The sequence below is a fragment of the Carlito syrichta genome, unplaced genomic scaffold (assembly GCF_000164805.1).
Source record: "Carlito syrichta isolate Samal-C Ts95f unplaced genomic scaffold, Tarsius_syrichta-2.0.1 Scaffold143276, whole genome shotgun sequence".
In the NCBI taxonomy this organism is placed as follows: Eukaryota; Metazoa; Chordata; class Mammalia; order Primates; family Tarsiidae; genus Carlito; species Carlito syrichta.
Window position 1 is genome coordinate 53539 of NW_007087372.1, and position 15800 is coordinate 69338.

At 62.4% G+C, this 15800-nt stretch overlaps 2 protein-coding genes across 2 annotated transcripts in view; one reads left to right on the forward strand and one right to left on the reverse strand.

Moving 5' to 3' along the window:
* The window catches only part of CACNA1H (calcium voltage-gated channel subunit alpha1 H), a gene marked incomplete at its 5' end in the record, with an annotated part of 61889 nt that extends 53535 nt beyond the window's left edge, over positions 1-8354 (forward strand). The window contains 11 exons of the mRNA XM_008050220.2: positions 75-267; positions 644-661; positions 1934-2085; positions 3077-3186; positions 3395-3528; positions 3713-3783; positions 5114-5192; positions 5622-5743; positions 5891-6341; positions 6477-6637; positions 7338-8354. Of these exons, the coding sequence (XP_008048411.1) occupies positions 75-267; positions 644-661; positions 1934-2085; positions 3077-3186; positions 3395-3528; positions 3713-3783; positions 5114-5192; positions 5622-5743; positions 5891-6341; positions 6477-6637; positions 7338-8354 (2508 nt within the window). The remainder of the gene's footprint in view (positions 1-74; positions 268-643; positions 662-1933; positions 2086-3076; positions 3187-3394; positions 3529-3712; positions 3784-5113; positions 5193-5621; positions 5744-5890; positions 6342-6476; positions 6638-7337) is intronic.
* Positions 8355-9177: 823 nt separating this feature from the next.
* Positions 9178-13713, reverse strand: TPSG1 (tryptase gamma 1; the record flags this gene model as incomplete). Its single annotated transcript, XM_021708652.1, is given in 7 exon segments — positions 9178-9477; positions 9558-9703; positions 9986-10034; positions 10037-10259; positions 11086-11222; positions 12523-12549; positions 13579-13713. Coding segments are annotated over 7 exon segments (1017 nt in total), but the record flags the coding sequence as incomplete, so codon positions are not given.
* Between the last annotated feature and the right edge of the window lie 2087 nt (positions 13714-15800).

The window sequence follows — 15800 nt, forward strand, 5'->3', positions numbered from 1 at the left end:
GGCTAGGGGCCCAGGGCGGCCCAGGCAGGGCACGTTGCAGGGCGGGCAGGGGACCCACGATCTCTGTGCTGCAGCCGGTGCAGAACCACAACCCCTGGATGCTGCTGTACTTCATCTCCTTCCTGCTCATCGTCAGCTTCTTCGTGCTCAACATGTTCGTGGGTGTTGTGGTCGAGAACTTCCATAAGTGCCGGCAGCACCAGGAGGCTGAGGAGGCACGGCGGCGCGAGGAGAAGCGGCTGAGGCGCCTGGAGAGGAGGCGCAGGAGTAAGGCGCTCCCGGTGGCGGTGGCGGGTCGGTACCTGCGCGTCCGCCAGCCCCTCTAGCCGCCAGCCAGCACTTGCTGTGCAGAGGGAGCTGGAGTTCTGCTGCCCAGCCCAGCCTCCCCGAATGGCTCTGCACGCTGCTGCCTTGCCTGGGCCTGCACGGGGCCCAGGCCTGGAAGGGGCCGCAGGAGAGGGCAGCTGGGGGGCCCGCCAGGCAGGAGACAGATGAGATGCCCGAGGGGCAGGCCCACCCTGAGTTCTCACCCCATGGGGAGCCAGTGCATCCCCCAAACAGGCGGAGGTGCTGGGGAGAGCCGCCTCAGCGGCCGAACCCCGCCCGCGCCCGAGCCACTCAGACCATGTCCTTGTCTTTCCAGGCACTGCCCCCAACCCAGGTACTGGCCCCGCCCCGCATGCTTCAGGCCCTGCTTCTGCGGCCACAGCACGGGGAAGGGCAGGTGTTCCAGGCACTCTGGGGTCCTCCACAGGGTGGGCACTGGTGGCTGGAGGTGGCGGGTGTCTGTGGCATGGGAGGGGCTGCACTCACTTGCTGGTGCCCAGGTTGCTGCCCGTGTGCATGCGTGTTCCTCTGCCCAGCTTGCGTGCCTTCCTGCTTCTCTGCTGTGTGCTGGGATTCTCAGGCTAGGAGGAGCCACCCACACTCCTGCCTGCTTGTGGCTGCTCTGTGTGCTCCATGCTGTCCTGGCCCAGCCGGCTGCCAGCTTCCCCTAGCTGCCCGAGCTGAGTTGAGCTCTCTCGTGACCGCATGCTGGCCTGTGACGCACGGAGGTCCGGGTGGGGGCGTTCCTGTCAGCACCTGTGCTCCCAGGCCCTGGGCAGGGGCCCTGCCTGTGCATGGTTCTGTGGCCGAGGCCCGTCCCAGGGTACAGCAGCAGCTCACACCTCACCTGCAGGAGTGCCACACTGGGTGAGGGGTGCTACAGGCAGAGCATTTAGTACAGACAAACTTGCTGGGGCATGCAAGGAGAGGTGACCCCAGGAAGGCGCCTGTCTCCCTGTCATGGGTGTTGACCTCAAATGGGCCAGCATCTGGCAGACTCTAGACCATGGGCAGTTGCCAGTGACCTCTTGGAGGACAGGGACAGGAGGGACTGGCTGGTCACCAGCAGGCAACTCGTACTCTCATCTGTGTCTCTGTGGGGCCTTGCAGAGCCCAGACCTGGAGATGGAGGAGGGGGCAGGCCACCCCGCCCAGTCCTGCATCATCAGTGTCACACTCCGAGGCCCAAGGTGGGCCGTAGCCTGAGCCCCTGGCTGCCCCAGCCCAGGAGCCCCAGGAGTCGGAGTCTGGGGTGTGGTGAGGCCCTGTCAGCTCCGCATTCACTCCTGGGAACTGCCTGGCATGGGACCTCAGAGTTGAGGAGGTTCGTCCTCCCAAGGCCCACTCCCACACAGGCTTTCCTGGCGTGGTCCTTGGCCCAGCCTCCCTCCCAGGAAGCCACATCTTACCTAAAACAGGGCCTGTCTCCCAAGAGAATCCCCCACTTTGGCCACGTGCAAGCACACTCAAGGCAGAGCCGGCCCCGTCCTCACTTCCGAGCCGCTGCTCCTCCCACACACGCTTGGCCTTCGGGAGGGGGATGGGGCTCCAGGTGCCACGGGTGCAGGACCTGCTGCAGGGGTGCTTACCGCGACCCTCCCCACAGAGGCCCAGCGCCGACCCTACTACGCCGACTACTCGCCCACCCGCCGCTCCATCCATTCCCTGTGCACGAGCCACTACCTGGACCTCTTCATCACCTTCATCATCTGTGTCAATGTCATCACCATGTCAATGGAGCACTACAACCAGCCCAAGGTGGGCTCCTTCCCTTTGGCCAGACCCAGCCAGGGGACCGTGGGACCATGGGGTGCTCCCACAGGCAGCTGCGTGGAGGTCACAGCCCTGGGCCGGTGCCTGTGAGGCCTTGCTGGGGTTTGTTGGGATGTGTAGCCTTCGTGTGAACAAAGAACCGTCCTCTTAAAGTCAGTTGCGGCTTCTAGGCACCTGCCCTGGGGGGCTTGCCCTACCTGGCTATGGACGCCCCACCAGGAGGAAAGGGCTGGGGAGACAGGCAGGCCGGAGGTGGGGGGTGTCGTTTCACTCTAACCCCATGTGTGTCTCCATCACCTTGTTAAAGGAGAGATGTGTTTCCCTTCAGAGGAAGGGTGTGGTCTCAGGACAGCAGAGCCTTTAGTTGGAATAAACTCAGCTTTACAGAAACGCCATTTGTTGTGAAGTCAAAGGCTGTGGCCGTGGACGGGCTGCAGCCCGGGCTGGAAGGGCCCAAGTCCTCCTGTCACCTGAGGCTTGTCCTTAGAAGTGTGTCAGGATTCATGGGGCAATGCCTCCCAGGCCTGCTGCTCTATCGCTGGGCTCTGTGAGTCTCGTTCCTGTGCCCCAGAGGTCAGTGGAAGACAGGGGTTGGCTGGGATGTCCAGGATCGTCACTGGGGCACCCAGATGGCCGCAGGGTGAAAACCAGGCTGGCGGCTCAGGGCAGCTTCCTGGAGGTGTTTCGCTGGGCCAGCAGACACTATGGGGAGAGGGAACATCTTTTTATTCATTCACTCAACTGGCCACTTATGGACCACCACCTGTATGCCATACTGGAGGAGGAGTGGGGGTGCCCAGGGAGGAATGGCTAAGCTGATGTGGGACCACAGCTGCAGGGCAGAAGCAGGTGGGGGCGCTCACAGGCCATGTAGGGAGATGGCTGGGCGGCTGGCATGTGGGGCTGAAGTGGGAACAGGGGGAAGGGTAGCCCTGGCCCTAGGGCCTCCTCAGCCAGCCTGACCCTCCTTCCCCAGTCGCTGGACGAGGCCCTCAAGTACTGCAACTACGTGTTCACCGTCGTCTTTGTCTTTGAGGCGGCGCTGAAGCTGGTTGCATTTGGTTTCCGGCGGTTCTTCAAGGACAGGTGTGTGGGGCAGGGACCACCTAGCAGTCCCGGGGACCTCCTGCTCTTGGGCGGGACAGCTGAGATCTGCAGCCCTTGTTCTTGATGGTCTGCCAAGGCAAGGGTGCCGAGTGTAGGGGCAGGCTGAGCCACGGGACCCCGAGAGGAGACTGTGCCAGCGGCCGGGTGGACTGGGTGGGTGCCATGCACTGAGCCTGCTGCTGTACAGGTGGAACCAGCTGGACCTGGCCATTGTGCTGCTGTCACTCATGGGCATCACGCTGGAGGAGATCGAGATGAACGCCGCACTGCCCATCAACCCAACCATCATCCGCATCATGCGTGTGCTCCGCATTGCCCGCGGTAGGTGCCCTGAGCCCGGGCCGTGTCCCTCCTGGGCCTGCCTTTGGCCTGGCAGCCCTGGGCTGTCTGCAGGTGGAGGGTGGTGATTCCCAACCCCGGAGAGGAAGTGAGAGATGGGACATCTAGGGTCCCCAGGGCTGCTGGGCCCTGTCCCTCTCTGCTGACCCTTGGCTCCTGGCCCTAGTGCTGAAGCTGCTCAAGATGGCCACAGGCATGCGGGCCCTGCTGGACACCGTGGTTCAAGCCCTGCCCCAGGTAGGTGGGAACCCAGCCTACCCAAGGGTGGGCATCACAGCTGCCCTGAGAGGATGAGGGTCTCCATCCCCATCCCTTCCCTCTTTCTCTTACCCATCTGGTCATGCAGTCCTGCAGTCACTGCACTAGTGACCCTGCCATGTGCCATGCATGGCGTAGCTGAGCTGGGATGGGTGGACACGGCCACTTGTACTCCAGGCCTCAGTCCTCCAGGCAAGACTGTCTACCTCCTCTGCTTCATTTCCGGAGGCAGGGGTCTTGCAAAGCTGGAGGGTTTGGGGCAGAGGGCAGGCAGCAGGATGACCAAGGTGGGTGTGTCTGGGCCAAGGACCATGCCAAGGATGAAGATGTCCTCCTCGGGCCAGTCTTCCACTTCCTCTGCCACAGCTCCCAACCAAATTCTTTCTGGTCTCTGGAGCTAAAAGAGACCCACTGCATTGCCCCATCCTGTGCCACTCAGTTCCTCTGTACCCATCCCTGATCCACCCACCCACCCTCAGTGTCTGTCCATGCACCAGCCCAGCCACTGTCTCAGCCACCCGCTGGCCCTCACAGCTGCCCCTGCCCCTGCTCCTCCCCCTTTCTGGCCAACCCTATCTGTGTGCCATCCATTGGGTGTCCCTGCTGGGCCTCTCTGTCTCCCACCGGGACCATCCTGCCCACACCCAGGGCGACGTTCCTATTCCTGGCCAAGTAACATTCCCAAGTGCTCCTTGGTGCTCTGTCTGGTGCTCAGCTGTCTGGAGCAGGCACAGGGAGGGAGGCTGGGCCTGGCCATGCCCCAGTGATAATGTCTTGGTGGGCAGGGAGCAGCCCGGGTCAGGGCATGGGAGGTGGGGAGACAGGGGCACCCTGAGGGGTGCAGTGTGTGCAGAAGTCAGGTGTGGGCTGGCTATGGCTCACATGCACTGTGGCCTACCTGCTGAGCACCACTGCCTCACCGTGGGATTCCAGGGCCGGAGGTGGCTCCCGCACAGGGTATGCAGAGCCACCTGGGAGACCTTCCTAGTCACTGGGGAGCAGGAGAACCTGCTAGACGATGTGTGGGGTCCAGGGGTGTAGGGCAGGCCTGAGGAGTCAAGGTGGGTGGGGGCAGGCCAGGAAGGGCTGACTTGGGAAGGGCGCCAGACACACAAGGGCCACAGGCGACTGTAGGCCAGGAAGTACATGAGGCTTAGGAACAGGGTCCCAGCTGGCTTTGGAACTTGCTCCCACCTTGCCTGGCAGGAGCACTGGGGACAGAGTGGCCAGGTGGCACCAAGTGCCCTGCAGGACGGGGCTGTGGCTGCCTCACCCCATCCTGACCCTGCTCTGCTTCTTTCTCGTGTAGGTAGGGAACCTTGGCCTTCTTTTCATGCTCCTGTTTTTTATCTATGCTGCCCTGGGAGTGGAGCTGTTTGGGAGACTTGGTGAGTGGTTGGCGCACCTGCCCCTGGGAGATGCGGGGTCCAGGGAGGCGACTGTCTGCCCGTTCACTCGAAGGCACACGTTTGCAGACAGTTCAGGGCCCAGGCAGGACCGCAAGCTTCCTGAGTGCCCCGATCCAGCCCTGCTGTGGCCCTTCGCCACATGAGGCCAACACAGCAGGCTCCACACAAGCACCCACATACACAGACATGTCACACACAGAGACGTGTTTCCAGGCTTGTGACACTGGGACAGACGAGCACTTGGGATCATACGTGCAGCCTCTGCTGGGCGAGTCCAACTTCCCAGGCCTTGTTCCGTCTGGCTCAGCTGTCCCTGCCGCCGTGTCCCCAGGAGCCTCGCAGAGGCCGGGTGTGTGCGCTGTCTGCTCCACATGGGGCAGGCACCTGACCAGGCCTCCCTCCCTACAGAATGCAGTGAGGACAACCCGTGTGAGGGCCTGAGCAGGCATGCCACCTTTACCAACTTCGGCATGGCCTTTCTCACACTGTTTCGTGTGTCTACTGGGGACAACTGGAATGGAATCATGAAGGTACCCACTGTGATCTGCCCCAGGTGGGGAGAAAAGCCAGAGAGGCGGCCCCTGTGTGGGCAGCCCCCAGGGTATGTGGCTTCAAGGGTCTGGGCAGGGAAAAGGTGGGAGGACGACAACCAGCCCTGAGGTGCTACCATCCTGCAGGACACTCTGCGTGAGTGTGCCCGCGAAGACAAGCACTGCCTCAGCTACCTGCCGGCACTGTCGCCTGTCTACTTCGTGACCTTCGTGCTGGTAGCACAGTTTGTGCTCGTCAACGTGGTGGTGGCCGTGCTCATGAAGCACCTGGAAGAGAGCAACAAGGAGGCCCGTGAGGATGCAGACATGGACGCCGAGCTCGAGCTGGAGATGGCGCCGGGGTCCCCGGTCAGGGGCCCCAGAGGCGGCCACCAGGCTGACACAGATGGGCCCCCCTCCCCCCAGGAGAGCCCGGATGCCCCAAACCTCCTGGTGGCGCGCAAGGTGTCGGTGTCCAGGATGTTCTCGCTGCCCAACGACAGCTACATGTTCCGGCCCGTGGTGCCTGCCTCGGCCCCCCGCCCTGTTCCTCTGCAGGAGGTGGAGATGGAGACCTATGGGCATGGCAGCCCCTCAAGTACGACTCCCAGCAGGGCCAGCTGGAGGGTGGGGCGAACGGGAGGGTGGACGTGGATGGTGGGACAGCAGGGGCTGGGAGGGAGGGCATGGGTGGGGCCACAGGCCTCCATTCTCAGGCGCTTCCCTGACTCAGGCTCCGTGGTCTCTGCTCACTCTCCGCCTGTGGAGTCCTGCGCCTCCCTCCAGGCCCCGTCAGCCGCGTCCTCCCCTGCCAGGGGCAGCGACACCCTCCATGTCCTCTCCCCTCGGGGCATGCCACGCTCCCCCAGCTTCAGCCGACTGCTCTGCAGACAGGTAGGAGAAGCCCCTGCCCTGCAGCTGAGGCCCTGGGGGCTTGAGGGCTTCCTTCTCTTTTAAAGAATGACCAAGGCTGAGGCCCAGGAGGGAGGGCTGTGTCCTTGGGCCTCCGGAGTTTTCTCTCTGCTGCTTAGTGGATCTTGGGGTGCAGAGCCCAGGTGGGCACTTAGGGCATGAACCCCTGACCACAGAGCACCTGATCTCCTCAGGCCCCAGCCTCAGGCCCCACCGTGACCAGAGTGCTGGTCCCTCTGGTCCTGGCTTGTGCTCAGACCACCTGGTCTCACCCACCTGCTGCTGCTGCCCCACCCCAGCTCCCGGGCGCAAGAGCCCTCCGCCCTCTAGGGTGCTGTGAAAGAATCCCATCCTTGGGGTGCTTGGCTGGGCTGCCAGCATTCGTGGGTGGGGAGGTGCCCTCAGGGGCTTCCAGGGCCCACAGCAGTCTCTGCCCGCAGGTACTCAGACCTCCCAGGGCTCCCCTCGATTGCTGCTCACCCAGAGTGGGCGCAGGCGTGTGCCCCGGGAACCTCCGGTCAGGGTTGGCCTGAGGGTCCGCAACCATCCGCCCCAGCAGCTCCCAGCCTTGGAGGGTCAGGGACATGCCCACTCCCAGGATCTGTATGGGGAGTTCCCAGCCCTGGCTGCTGGCCAGCCTCCCCTGGGGTCTTAGCCTCACCATGACCCCATGCCTGTACAGGAGGCCATGCGCACTGATTCTCTGGAAGGGCAGGTGGATGGCCCTGGGGATGGCGCCCCAGAGTCTGGGGAGCCTGTGGAGAAGTCCCCGGCAAGGCTGGCGTTCCTGAGGGGCTCTCTGCGGTCCCTATCATGCTCCCCACGGCCCGCCGGCGTCCGCACCCGGAGGCACACTTTCGGGCAGCGCTGCATCTCCAGCCAGCTGGCAGCCCCCGGCGGAGATGACACCGAGGTCTCAGACCCAGCCGACGAGGAGGTCAGCCACATCACCAGCTCGGCGCCCCCCTGGCAGCCCCCAGCCGAGTCCCGCGGCCCCGAGGGCTCCCCCACGGCCCATGGTGGCGAGCGGGACCTTCACAGTTTCTACAGTGTGGATGCCCAGGGCTTCCTAGACAAGCCAGGCCTGGCAGAGGTGCCGCGGTGGCCCTCAGCAGAGCTGGGCGGCGGGGAGTCTGGGGAGGTGAAGGCCTGGGGCCCAGAGGCCGAGCCGGCCCTGGGCGCTCGCAGAAAGAAGAAGATGAGCCCTCCCTGCATCTCTGTGGACCCCCCTGCAGAGGATGAGGGTGCCACGCGGCCCCCCGCCACAGAGAACGGCAGCACCACCCTGCGACGCAGAACCCCATCCTGTGAGGCCCCCCACAGGGACTTCCTGGAGCCCACGGAAGGCCTGGGTGTGGGAGGCGACCCCATGGCCAAGGGGGAGCACTGGGCCCAGGCTTCCTGCCGGGCAGAGCACCTGACCATCCCCAGCTTTGCTTTTGAGCCACTTGATCTCGGGGGCCCTGCTGGGGATCCCTTCTTGGACAGTGGCCATAACCTGACCCCAGAGCCCAGAGCTTCCTCCTTGGGGGCATCAGCGCCTCTGGAATCCCAAGAACCAGAGCCTCCCGTGCCCTCTGGTGACCCCGAAGATAAGAGGCAGGGGGTGTACCTCACAGTCCCCCAGAGCCCCCTGAAGAGACCAGGGTCCTCTCCAGCTGCCCCTGCCCCTGCGGACAACACAGATGAGCCTGTGTAGCCTGGAACTCAGTGCACACCGGGCTTGGCACTGGGGTCTGGGGTCCCTGGTGGGGTGGTGGTCCCAGGCAGGGCTGTGTGTAGGCCCTGGGTCGGGTCCCACTGTGGGCAGAGGGGCCCCGGGAGGACATCAGCCCAGGGAGAGGCCCTGCCAGATAAAGCAGGAAGACACTCCAGGGCCATGCAAACCTCCACCATATGGATTCGGTTTGGGTTCTTCCAAGTGTTGCCACTGCCCTCCAAGGCTGGGCGGCAGTTGGGTTAGCAGTCCTGTCCCGAGACAGGCTGCCCTTGTGGAACAAAGACCAGAGCCCACGGCACGGGAGGAGCACCTGAGCTCCATCCTCACTGTCCACTCACTTTTCTGGGGAGCACATGCTTGGGGGCCCTGTGCCCTTGCCAGCAGCAGGTGCAGTCCCCTAGGCCACCGCGGCCAAGGGTCACCTTCGCTCACTGTCTGAGTTTATGTCCGTCTGTCACACCCTCACCATGCTCCCCTCCACACCACTCCCTGGCCCCTTCCACTTGGGTATTCCCAGAAACATCACAGTGACTCTCCAAGACATGGCCAGGTCACCAGGGAGTTGGGACCCGTGCAATAAGACTCCTGGCCTCAGTGCTGGTGGGGTGCCTACCCATCTGGGGGGCTTTGGCTGCGAGGCTTCAGTTGACATCCTTTGTTCATTTCATCCGTTTTATAAATTCAGGTTAAATGTTGCAATAATCTGATGCAGAAAACTCAGCTTCTCAAGTCAAGGGAAAGGGGAGGGAGCAAAACAGAATAAATACTAACTTATTTAAGAAATGGATTCCTGCCGTCAGCATCAGGGGTCAGAGGTTGGGGAGGGAGCACGACCCCAGACTTGCAGCTGGCAATTGGCTGTCAGAACACAGGAGACTAGCAGGAGGAGGAGGCCTGGGAGGAATAAGCCAGCCAGGATGGGGGAGCCCCGGCCATCCAGACCTTGAGTCCCACGATGCTGGCGGATCCAGCCCGCGTAGCCAGTGACACGGGTATTGACCCCCAGCCGGTCAGGATGGCCACAGCCCTTGCCCCAGCTCATGATGCCAGTCTGAAGCCAGGAGCCATCCACCTGGCAGACCAGGGGCCCTCTGGAGCTGTCCTGGGGGCAGAGGAGAGTGAGGGCTGGGGAGCCCTCCCCGGGCTCTGGGTGCCCCCTTCCTCCATGACGGGTTGACTCACCTGGCAGGCGTCCCTGGGGTCCTGGGCACACAACATGTCCGGCTGAATGGTACTGCCCTCTGGGCTGGGATAGTCCTGGCTGTAGGTCTTTGTGTCCACTATAGAGACTGCCACCTCCTGTAGGTGGTATGGGGGTGGCAGAGGCTCTGGGAAGGAGGGGCAGGCATCAGCTCTTGCTCTGTATGGAGGGGACCCTTACTCAGATACAAGTCCTGCCCGTGGTGACCATGACCTGGGCACATTGCTTGGAATCAGATGTCTGGCCCTTGGTATGGATTCCACAGTAGACTTTTAAGATGGGGCAGGCTTGCCTTGGGTGTCAAGGCTGCCAGAGGCGGGTGGTGGCAGCATGAGGTCCCCTTGCTCCCTGCGCTGCTTGGCGGCCCTTGTCTTCCGCCATCCCTGTGCCCCCATGGGGCGGTCCTCACCTCCCTCCTGCATATAGCCCCAGCTGGTTACCCAGCACCGAGTCCCGGGACAGAGGGGTAGAAGTCAGCAGAGGCCTCAGGGAGGCCAACAGGCAGGACCCAGCTGGTGAGGGCCACGAGGGTGCTCAGCTGCACCAGGACAAAGTCCCCACTGGACCCGGGTGGTCCTGGGGGGCTGGAGTAGAGGATGACCTGCCTCACAGTGGAGAAGCAGGGGGACCACATGATGGCCAGCTCTCCCAGATGGACCTGGTAGTTGAAGGAGTTCGGGGACCTTGGGAAGGGAGAGTGGACAGGGTGGGAGCATCACCCTGGAAGTGGCCTGCTGCAGAAGCCGGAGGTCAGCGTGGAGCCTGCCCAGACCCACTCCTGCCCGGGTCTGTGTCCAGCTCTCTCAGCTTGAGGTGCAGAAGCAGCTGCTCTGGGTATGGGGGCCAAGTCCTGGGTGGCACCCCCCACTCAGGGACCATAGGAGTCCTGCCAGCTCCCCCAGCTGGAAGCCAGTGACATACCTGAGACCCAGAGGGGCTGGTCAGGAGGTGGAGCTTAGGTTTCAGTTCCAGGAGAAGAGGTGACAGGCAGTGGGGAGAGGGGAGCTTCCTGCCCCCAGAGGCAGGCAAAGACCTGCAGAAACCTCACCACCTGGGCAACTTGGCGAGACCTCATCTCTACAACAAATCAAAAAATCAGCCAGGTGTGGTAGCGCGCACCTGTAGTTCCAGCTACTTGGAAGGCTGAGGTGGAAGGATCGCCGGAGCCCAGCAGGTCGAGGCTGCGGTGGCCGGGAGCGGCCACTGCACTCCAAGTCTGGGCGACAGAGTGAGACTCCAACTCAAAAAAAAAAAAAAAAACAAAAAACCAAATAAACCTCACACCAGTGAGGCCAGTGCCAACCAGTGTGGCGGCCAGGAATGCTCTCTGAACCCTGGGGCTGCAGCTGGTGGACAGGTGGTAATGGTGTTCTGCTCTTTTACTGAAGGGGACACAGGCACGGCATTCCCAGGTCTAGGGTTGAGTCAAAGGCTGAGTGGAGGCCACTGCGCTGCCTCCTACCCTGTACAGGCCTGGGCGTCCAGACAGCCCCCGCCCACTTTGGACACCCAGAGAAGCAGTGGGTGGCTATGAGCACCCACCTTCCATACACATGCACCCGCTGCAGACGGAGGTTGGCCTGCCACGGCCATGAACAGGCCAGGGCAGCATGGCCTCCTACAATCTGACCTTCTGCCTCTGAAACCTGGGGCCAGCCACACCCTAAGCCAAATGGTGGGGCATTGGAGGGCCCTTCCTCCAGGAAGCCTTCCTAACTAACCCCTCCCCGCTTCTTGGGGATGTTCACTCACATCCCCAGCTCCCACCCATCGGCTGTACTCCCCCCAGCAGTGCCATGGGTGCAAGAGAAGTAGCATCTTAGGAACAGCAGGTGAGTGACCCAGCACCCAGGTCTTGGGCTCTGAGCACCGAGCTCCCCAACCCATACCCAGGGCTCCTCAGAGACACTAGGTGCCTGGGACATCTTATGGTGCCGAAAAATGGGTGGGGGGCTAGGAAGGGACTCAGTGAGTGGTAGAGACACCAAAAACAGCTGGGAGAGGTGCAGAAGAGGAGGGCTTGGCTCCCAGGGCTCCTTTTAGTGGGTGAATGTATCTGGAACTAGATACAGCAGTGGTCACACAACGTTGTGACTGTGCCGAATGCCACGGAGTTGGGCACTTTATAACGGATCATTTCATCGCATGTGAATTTCATCTCAAAATTTTAGCAAGTTAAGCTGGGCACGATGGCTCACACCTGTAATTCTGGCACTTTGAGAGGTCGTGGCAGGAGGATTGCTTGAGCCCAGGAGCTCGAGACCAGCCTGGGCAACATAGCAAGACCTCGTCTTTACAAAAAACTTAAAAAATAGTTGTGGGGTTGTGCCTATAGTCTCAGCTACTCAGGAATTTGAGGCAGAAGGATCATCTGAGCCCAGGAAGTTGAGGCTGCTGTGAGCCATGATTGTGCCACCGCACTCCAGCCTGGGCGACAGAGCGTCCCCGACTCAAAGGTTAAAAAAGTTAAGACACAGAAATCAGCTTGAAGGGGCTCCTGCTGGCCACAGCTGGGATGACTCGAGCATCAGAATAGAGATTGCTGTGGAGTGCAGTCCCAGGATCACATGGACACAGGCATGCAGACAGACAGGTGTGGATGATGGGTTGTCCTCCCACCATGGAGTCCCTGCTGAGGGGCGGGGAGGACACACCAGCTGGTGACCACAAGGGCCAGCTCAGACGAGCCGCTGTGGATGATGGGACCATGGGGTGGAGTCTGGGGAGCGACAAGACACGTTTTCACAACCTCAAAGCAGCTTCCCACAAGACGCAAACTCACTGCAATGGAAAGGGGAGGACAGCCCAGGGGAGGCCTCATGGCACCAAAATATGTGTGCCTGTGTGGCCCCCAGCCCTAGACATGCCCCCCCATGAAGGACAGTGTCACCTCCGGGTCCTGCTGGGCCTCATCTGCCCTCTCCCCACACCTCCGTTAGGAAGTACCTGGTTGCAGAACCCCGAGGGAGATACCTGTGGGAAGAAGGCAGAGGGACCAGATGGCAGAGGTTGCTGGGGGCATCCAGGCCCCCCAGGCCTCAGGTGACCCGGGGTAGATCCCCTGTCCTGAGCAGTGGGGCCCAGCCTGGTGAGGCTGGGACACCTGGCTGTCATTCAGGTCCAGGCAGAGCGGGACCAGCCATGGGCTATAAGCAGCATCCTGGAGCCACAGAGCACAGCCTTGGGCTGTGGCCTCCTCCCCTCTCCAGGTCCCGCTCGGGAGAGGAACCCACCTGGGGTCCAGGCTCCCCCAGCTTCTGTCCCTAGACACATAGCTGGGATCTGAGCTCCATCCGCAGAGGGAGGAGCAGACAGAAGTGGGGGGAAAGGCAGGAGACCCCCAGTCTCTAATGGACGCTCCTCCCCAGGATCACACCCTGCCCCCCCTTCCAGAGCTGTCCCTGCCAGTCCATTCACCCCGCCGCCCACTCCCCCTGGCTGCTTCAGCTCCCTCCTGGCTTCCGAGCTTCCGGCCCCCTGTGCCTGGCACTCGCCCCCTGCAGCCCTCTTGCTCCAGGCCTGCCTTGCCCTGCTCTCACCTGCCGGCCTGCCTGGCTCGCGCTGGCTCTGGGCCCACTCCAGGGCGTCTTCACCCCGACTCCCAGCAGCATCCCGGGGGCGGCAGGGAGTCCCTGACCCCTCTGGCTCAGCAACCCCTCTCCCCTCTCGCTCTCTCAACAGACTCCTCAGAGTCCCCAGCGCCCGTTCTGGTCCCATGAACGAGACTCAGGAGATGGGACCCTCTGGAGCCCAGGTGGCGAGGGTGGGGCAGGGACAGAGAGGGAACTCCAGGGCTGGGGACGGGGCAGGGACACACAGCTCAGAGGCGGCCTGCGCTGAGCCAGGAGCTGCGCCCCCCACCCCCGTCCTCCAAGGAAGACTCTCGTTGACTCAGGGCCCGTAACACAGGCCCAAGCGTGTGAGGATGTGAGTGCTCTGATTGGCTAGCTCTGGGCCAATCAGGGCCTACTCGGGATGCCCCGCCCACAGCCGGCTCCCCACGTGGCGGCCCCACGGAGGCGCGGGAGGGTCAAGTCCTAGGGTCCCGCCAGGAGTGGCCTCCAGGGCGTCCGGGCCACCACGCAGCGTCCGGGCCTGGCAGCTCAGCAGCAGAACATGCACGCCCTTCTTGTCCAGCTGGGAACAAGTCAATGGGAGCCCCCAGCCCCCAGTTCCCGAAGACATGCACATCTGAGGCGTCCGGAGACTCGCCCCTGAGAGCGACCAGGATGCATAAGCCGGCGGCACTCAGGGCTCAGAGTTGGGAGGCTTCTGCCCCTTCGTAGCCGCACTGTGGGGGGTGGTTTGGGAGGCGATGCTGTCCCAGACCTGTCCATCAGGAGCCTGAAGACAGTGACGCTCTATCCCACCGATGGTTTTTAGTGGAAGGAGTTGAATGAGTGAGTGAAAGAATGAATGCTGGTGGGGTGTCCTCAGCACCAAGCTGTCCCCAGTGGAGGTTTCCAGCTGGGCTCCAGGATCCGGTAGGAAGCACCCAGCCTGTCTGACACCCTGTGCCTGTCCAGCTTTGGCTGTGAGCCTGTCCCGACCCCAGGGGTGGCAGAACCCAGGCGCTGGGGTCACTCCTGGGCTGGGCCTGGGGTCCTGCCTCCATGGGCAGTGTGAGTGATGCTTTCCAGTGTTGCCCCTGGGCAGAAGCCAGGGCATGGTCATTCCCTGTGCACATCGTGAAGGGTGAGCCTGGCCACAGCAGGAGTCAGGCCCCTTCCAGTCACATTGGCGCCTCCTCCCAGTAGGCCCTCTCGCCCTCAGAGCCCGGTGCCTGGGGGTGTCCACCCACTGCATAGGTCTTTCTGGAGCGTGGGGAGACGGGGCTGGGAGGGCAACCCACCGCCTAGGTCAGCCCATGGCTAGGAGGCCTTGGAGGGAGGACAGAGCAGGTAGAGGAGCCACGGACCCGCCCCACCCTCCTTCCCACTCCCACCTGCCTAGCCTGTGGCGTCACAGCCCTGCCCACACCAGGCCCCTGGAGTCCCTAGCACCAGAAGGGGCTCCTGATCAGGTTGGCCCCGCTGGGAGTGACCCATCGGATCTTTCCCGGTGGCTGGAGGCAGAAGCCACTACAGGGTCCCTCTTGGGAGGGCAGGGCAGGGAGCATCCAGGACTGGGGTCCCACAGGCATGGCCAGTGCTGAGCCTCCCCAGGGGCTGCTCCAGAGCAGCCACGAGGCGTCCTGTGGCCTGGTGAGGCCACCCACGTGTGCCTGTGAGTGTCAGCATCTCATCGAGGAGACCGAGTCAAGTCAGGATGGGGTTGGGCCACTTCCTGTTGGGGAGGGGCGGGAGGTAGTGCCAGGCCCCATCTGCCCTCTCCCCCTCAGAAGAATCCGCCCCCGCTGAGGCAGACAGCATCATCTCTTGCAGGTGTTTCCGCCCAGGCCTGGGGGATGCAGGGTGGGCAGGGGCTCCCACTCAGGGCCCTGGGCCCCCAGGAGACCCAACCCAACTCCCAGCTCACAGCAGCAAGCGTTGATTTTGCCAAGGAGGGTCAAGACTGGAGCCCCAGGTCAGGAAGGGATGCCTCCACCTGGATGGAAGGGCGTTGCAGGGCCAGGCAGTACACGAGGAAGAGTCTGGCTCGCTGCCCTGACACTAGTCTGAGATTGGTCCTCGTTGGAGACCCAGGGGCTCCACATTTCAGTTTCAAGGGCCCCTGCATTCTGGAGCAGACCCTGGTGAGTCTCTCTAGACAGCAAGCCCACGGGGCTCTGCAGACGGCCATGGTGCCTTCATTCCCTTCTGCTGCCGTAAGAATTACCACAGACTCGTGGACTAAACAACACGCTCTTATTATCTTGCAGTTCAAGAGGTCAGAAGTCTGACATGGAGCCCAGCGAGTGGCTAACAGCTGCAATCCCAGTGCTTTGGGAGGCTGAGGTGGGAGGATCGCTTGAGGCAAGCATATAAAGACTGGCTTAGGCAATATAGCGAGACCTATATCAAAAATAAATAAAATAAAATAAAAGTCCAACACCAGTCTTGCCTGACTAATGCCCAGGTATGGCTGGTTGGTTCCTGCTGGAGGCTCAGGGTAGGGGGAGCTCTCTTCCCCTGTCCTTCCACAGCCAGGAGACTGCCATGTTCTGTGGCTCCTGGCCCCGTCCTCCACTTCAGAGTCAGCTGCTGCCCCCTTCAGGACCTCCTCTTGTCACAGCCTCTCCTCCTGACCACAGCTGGGAAAGATTATCTGGTCTGAAGAACTCA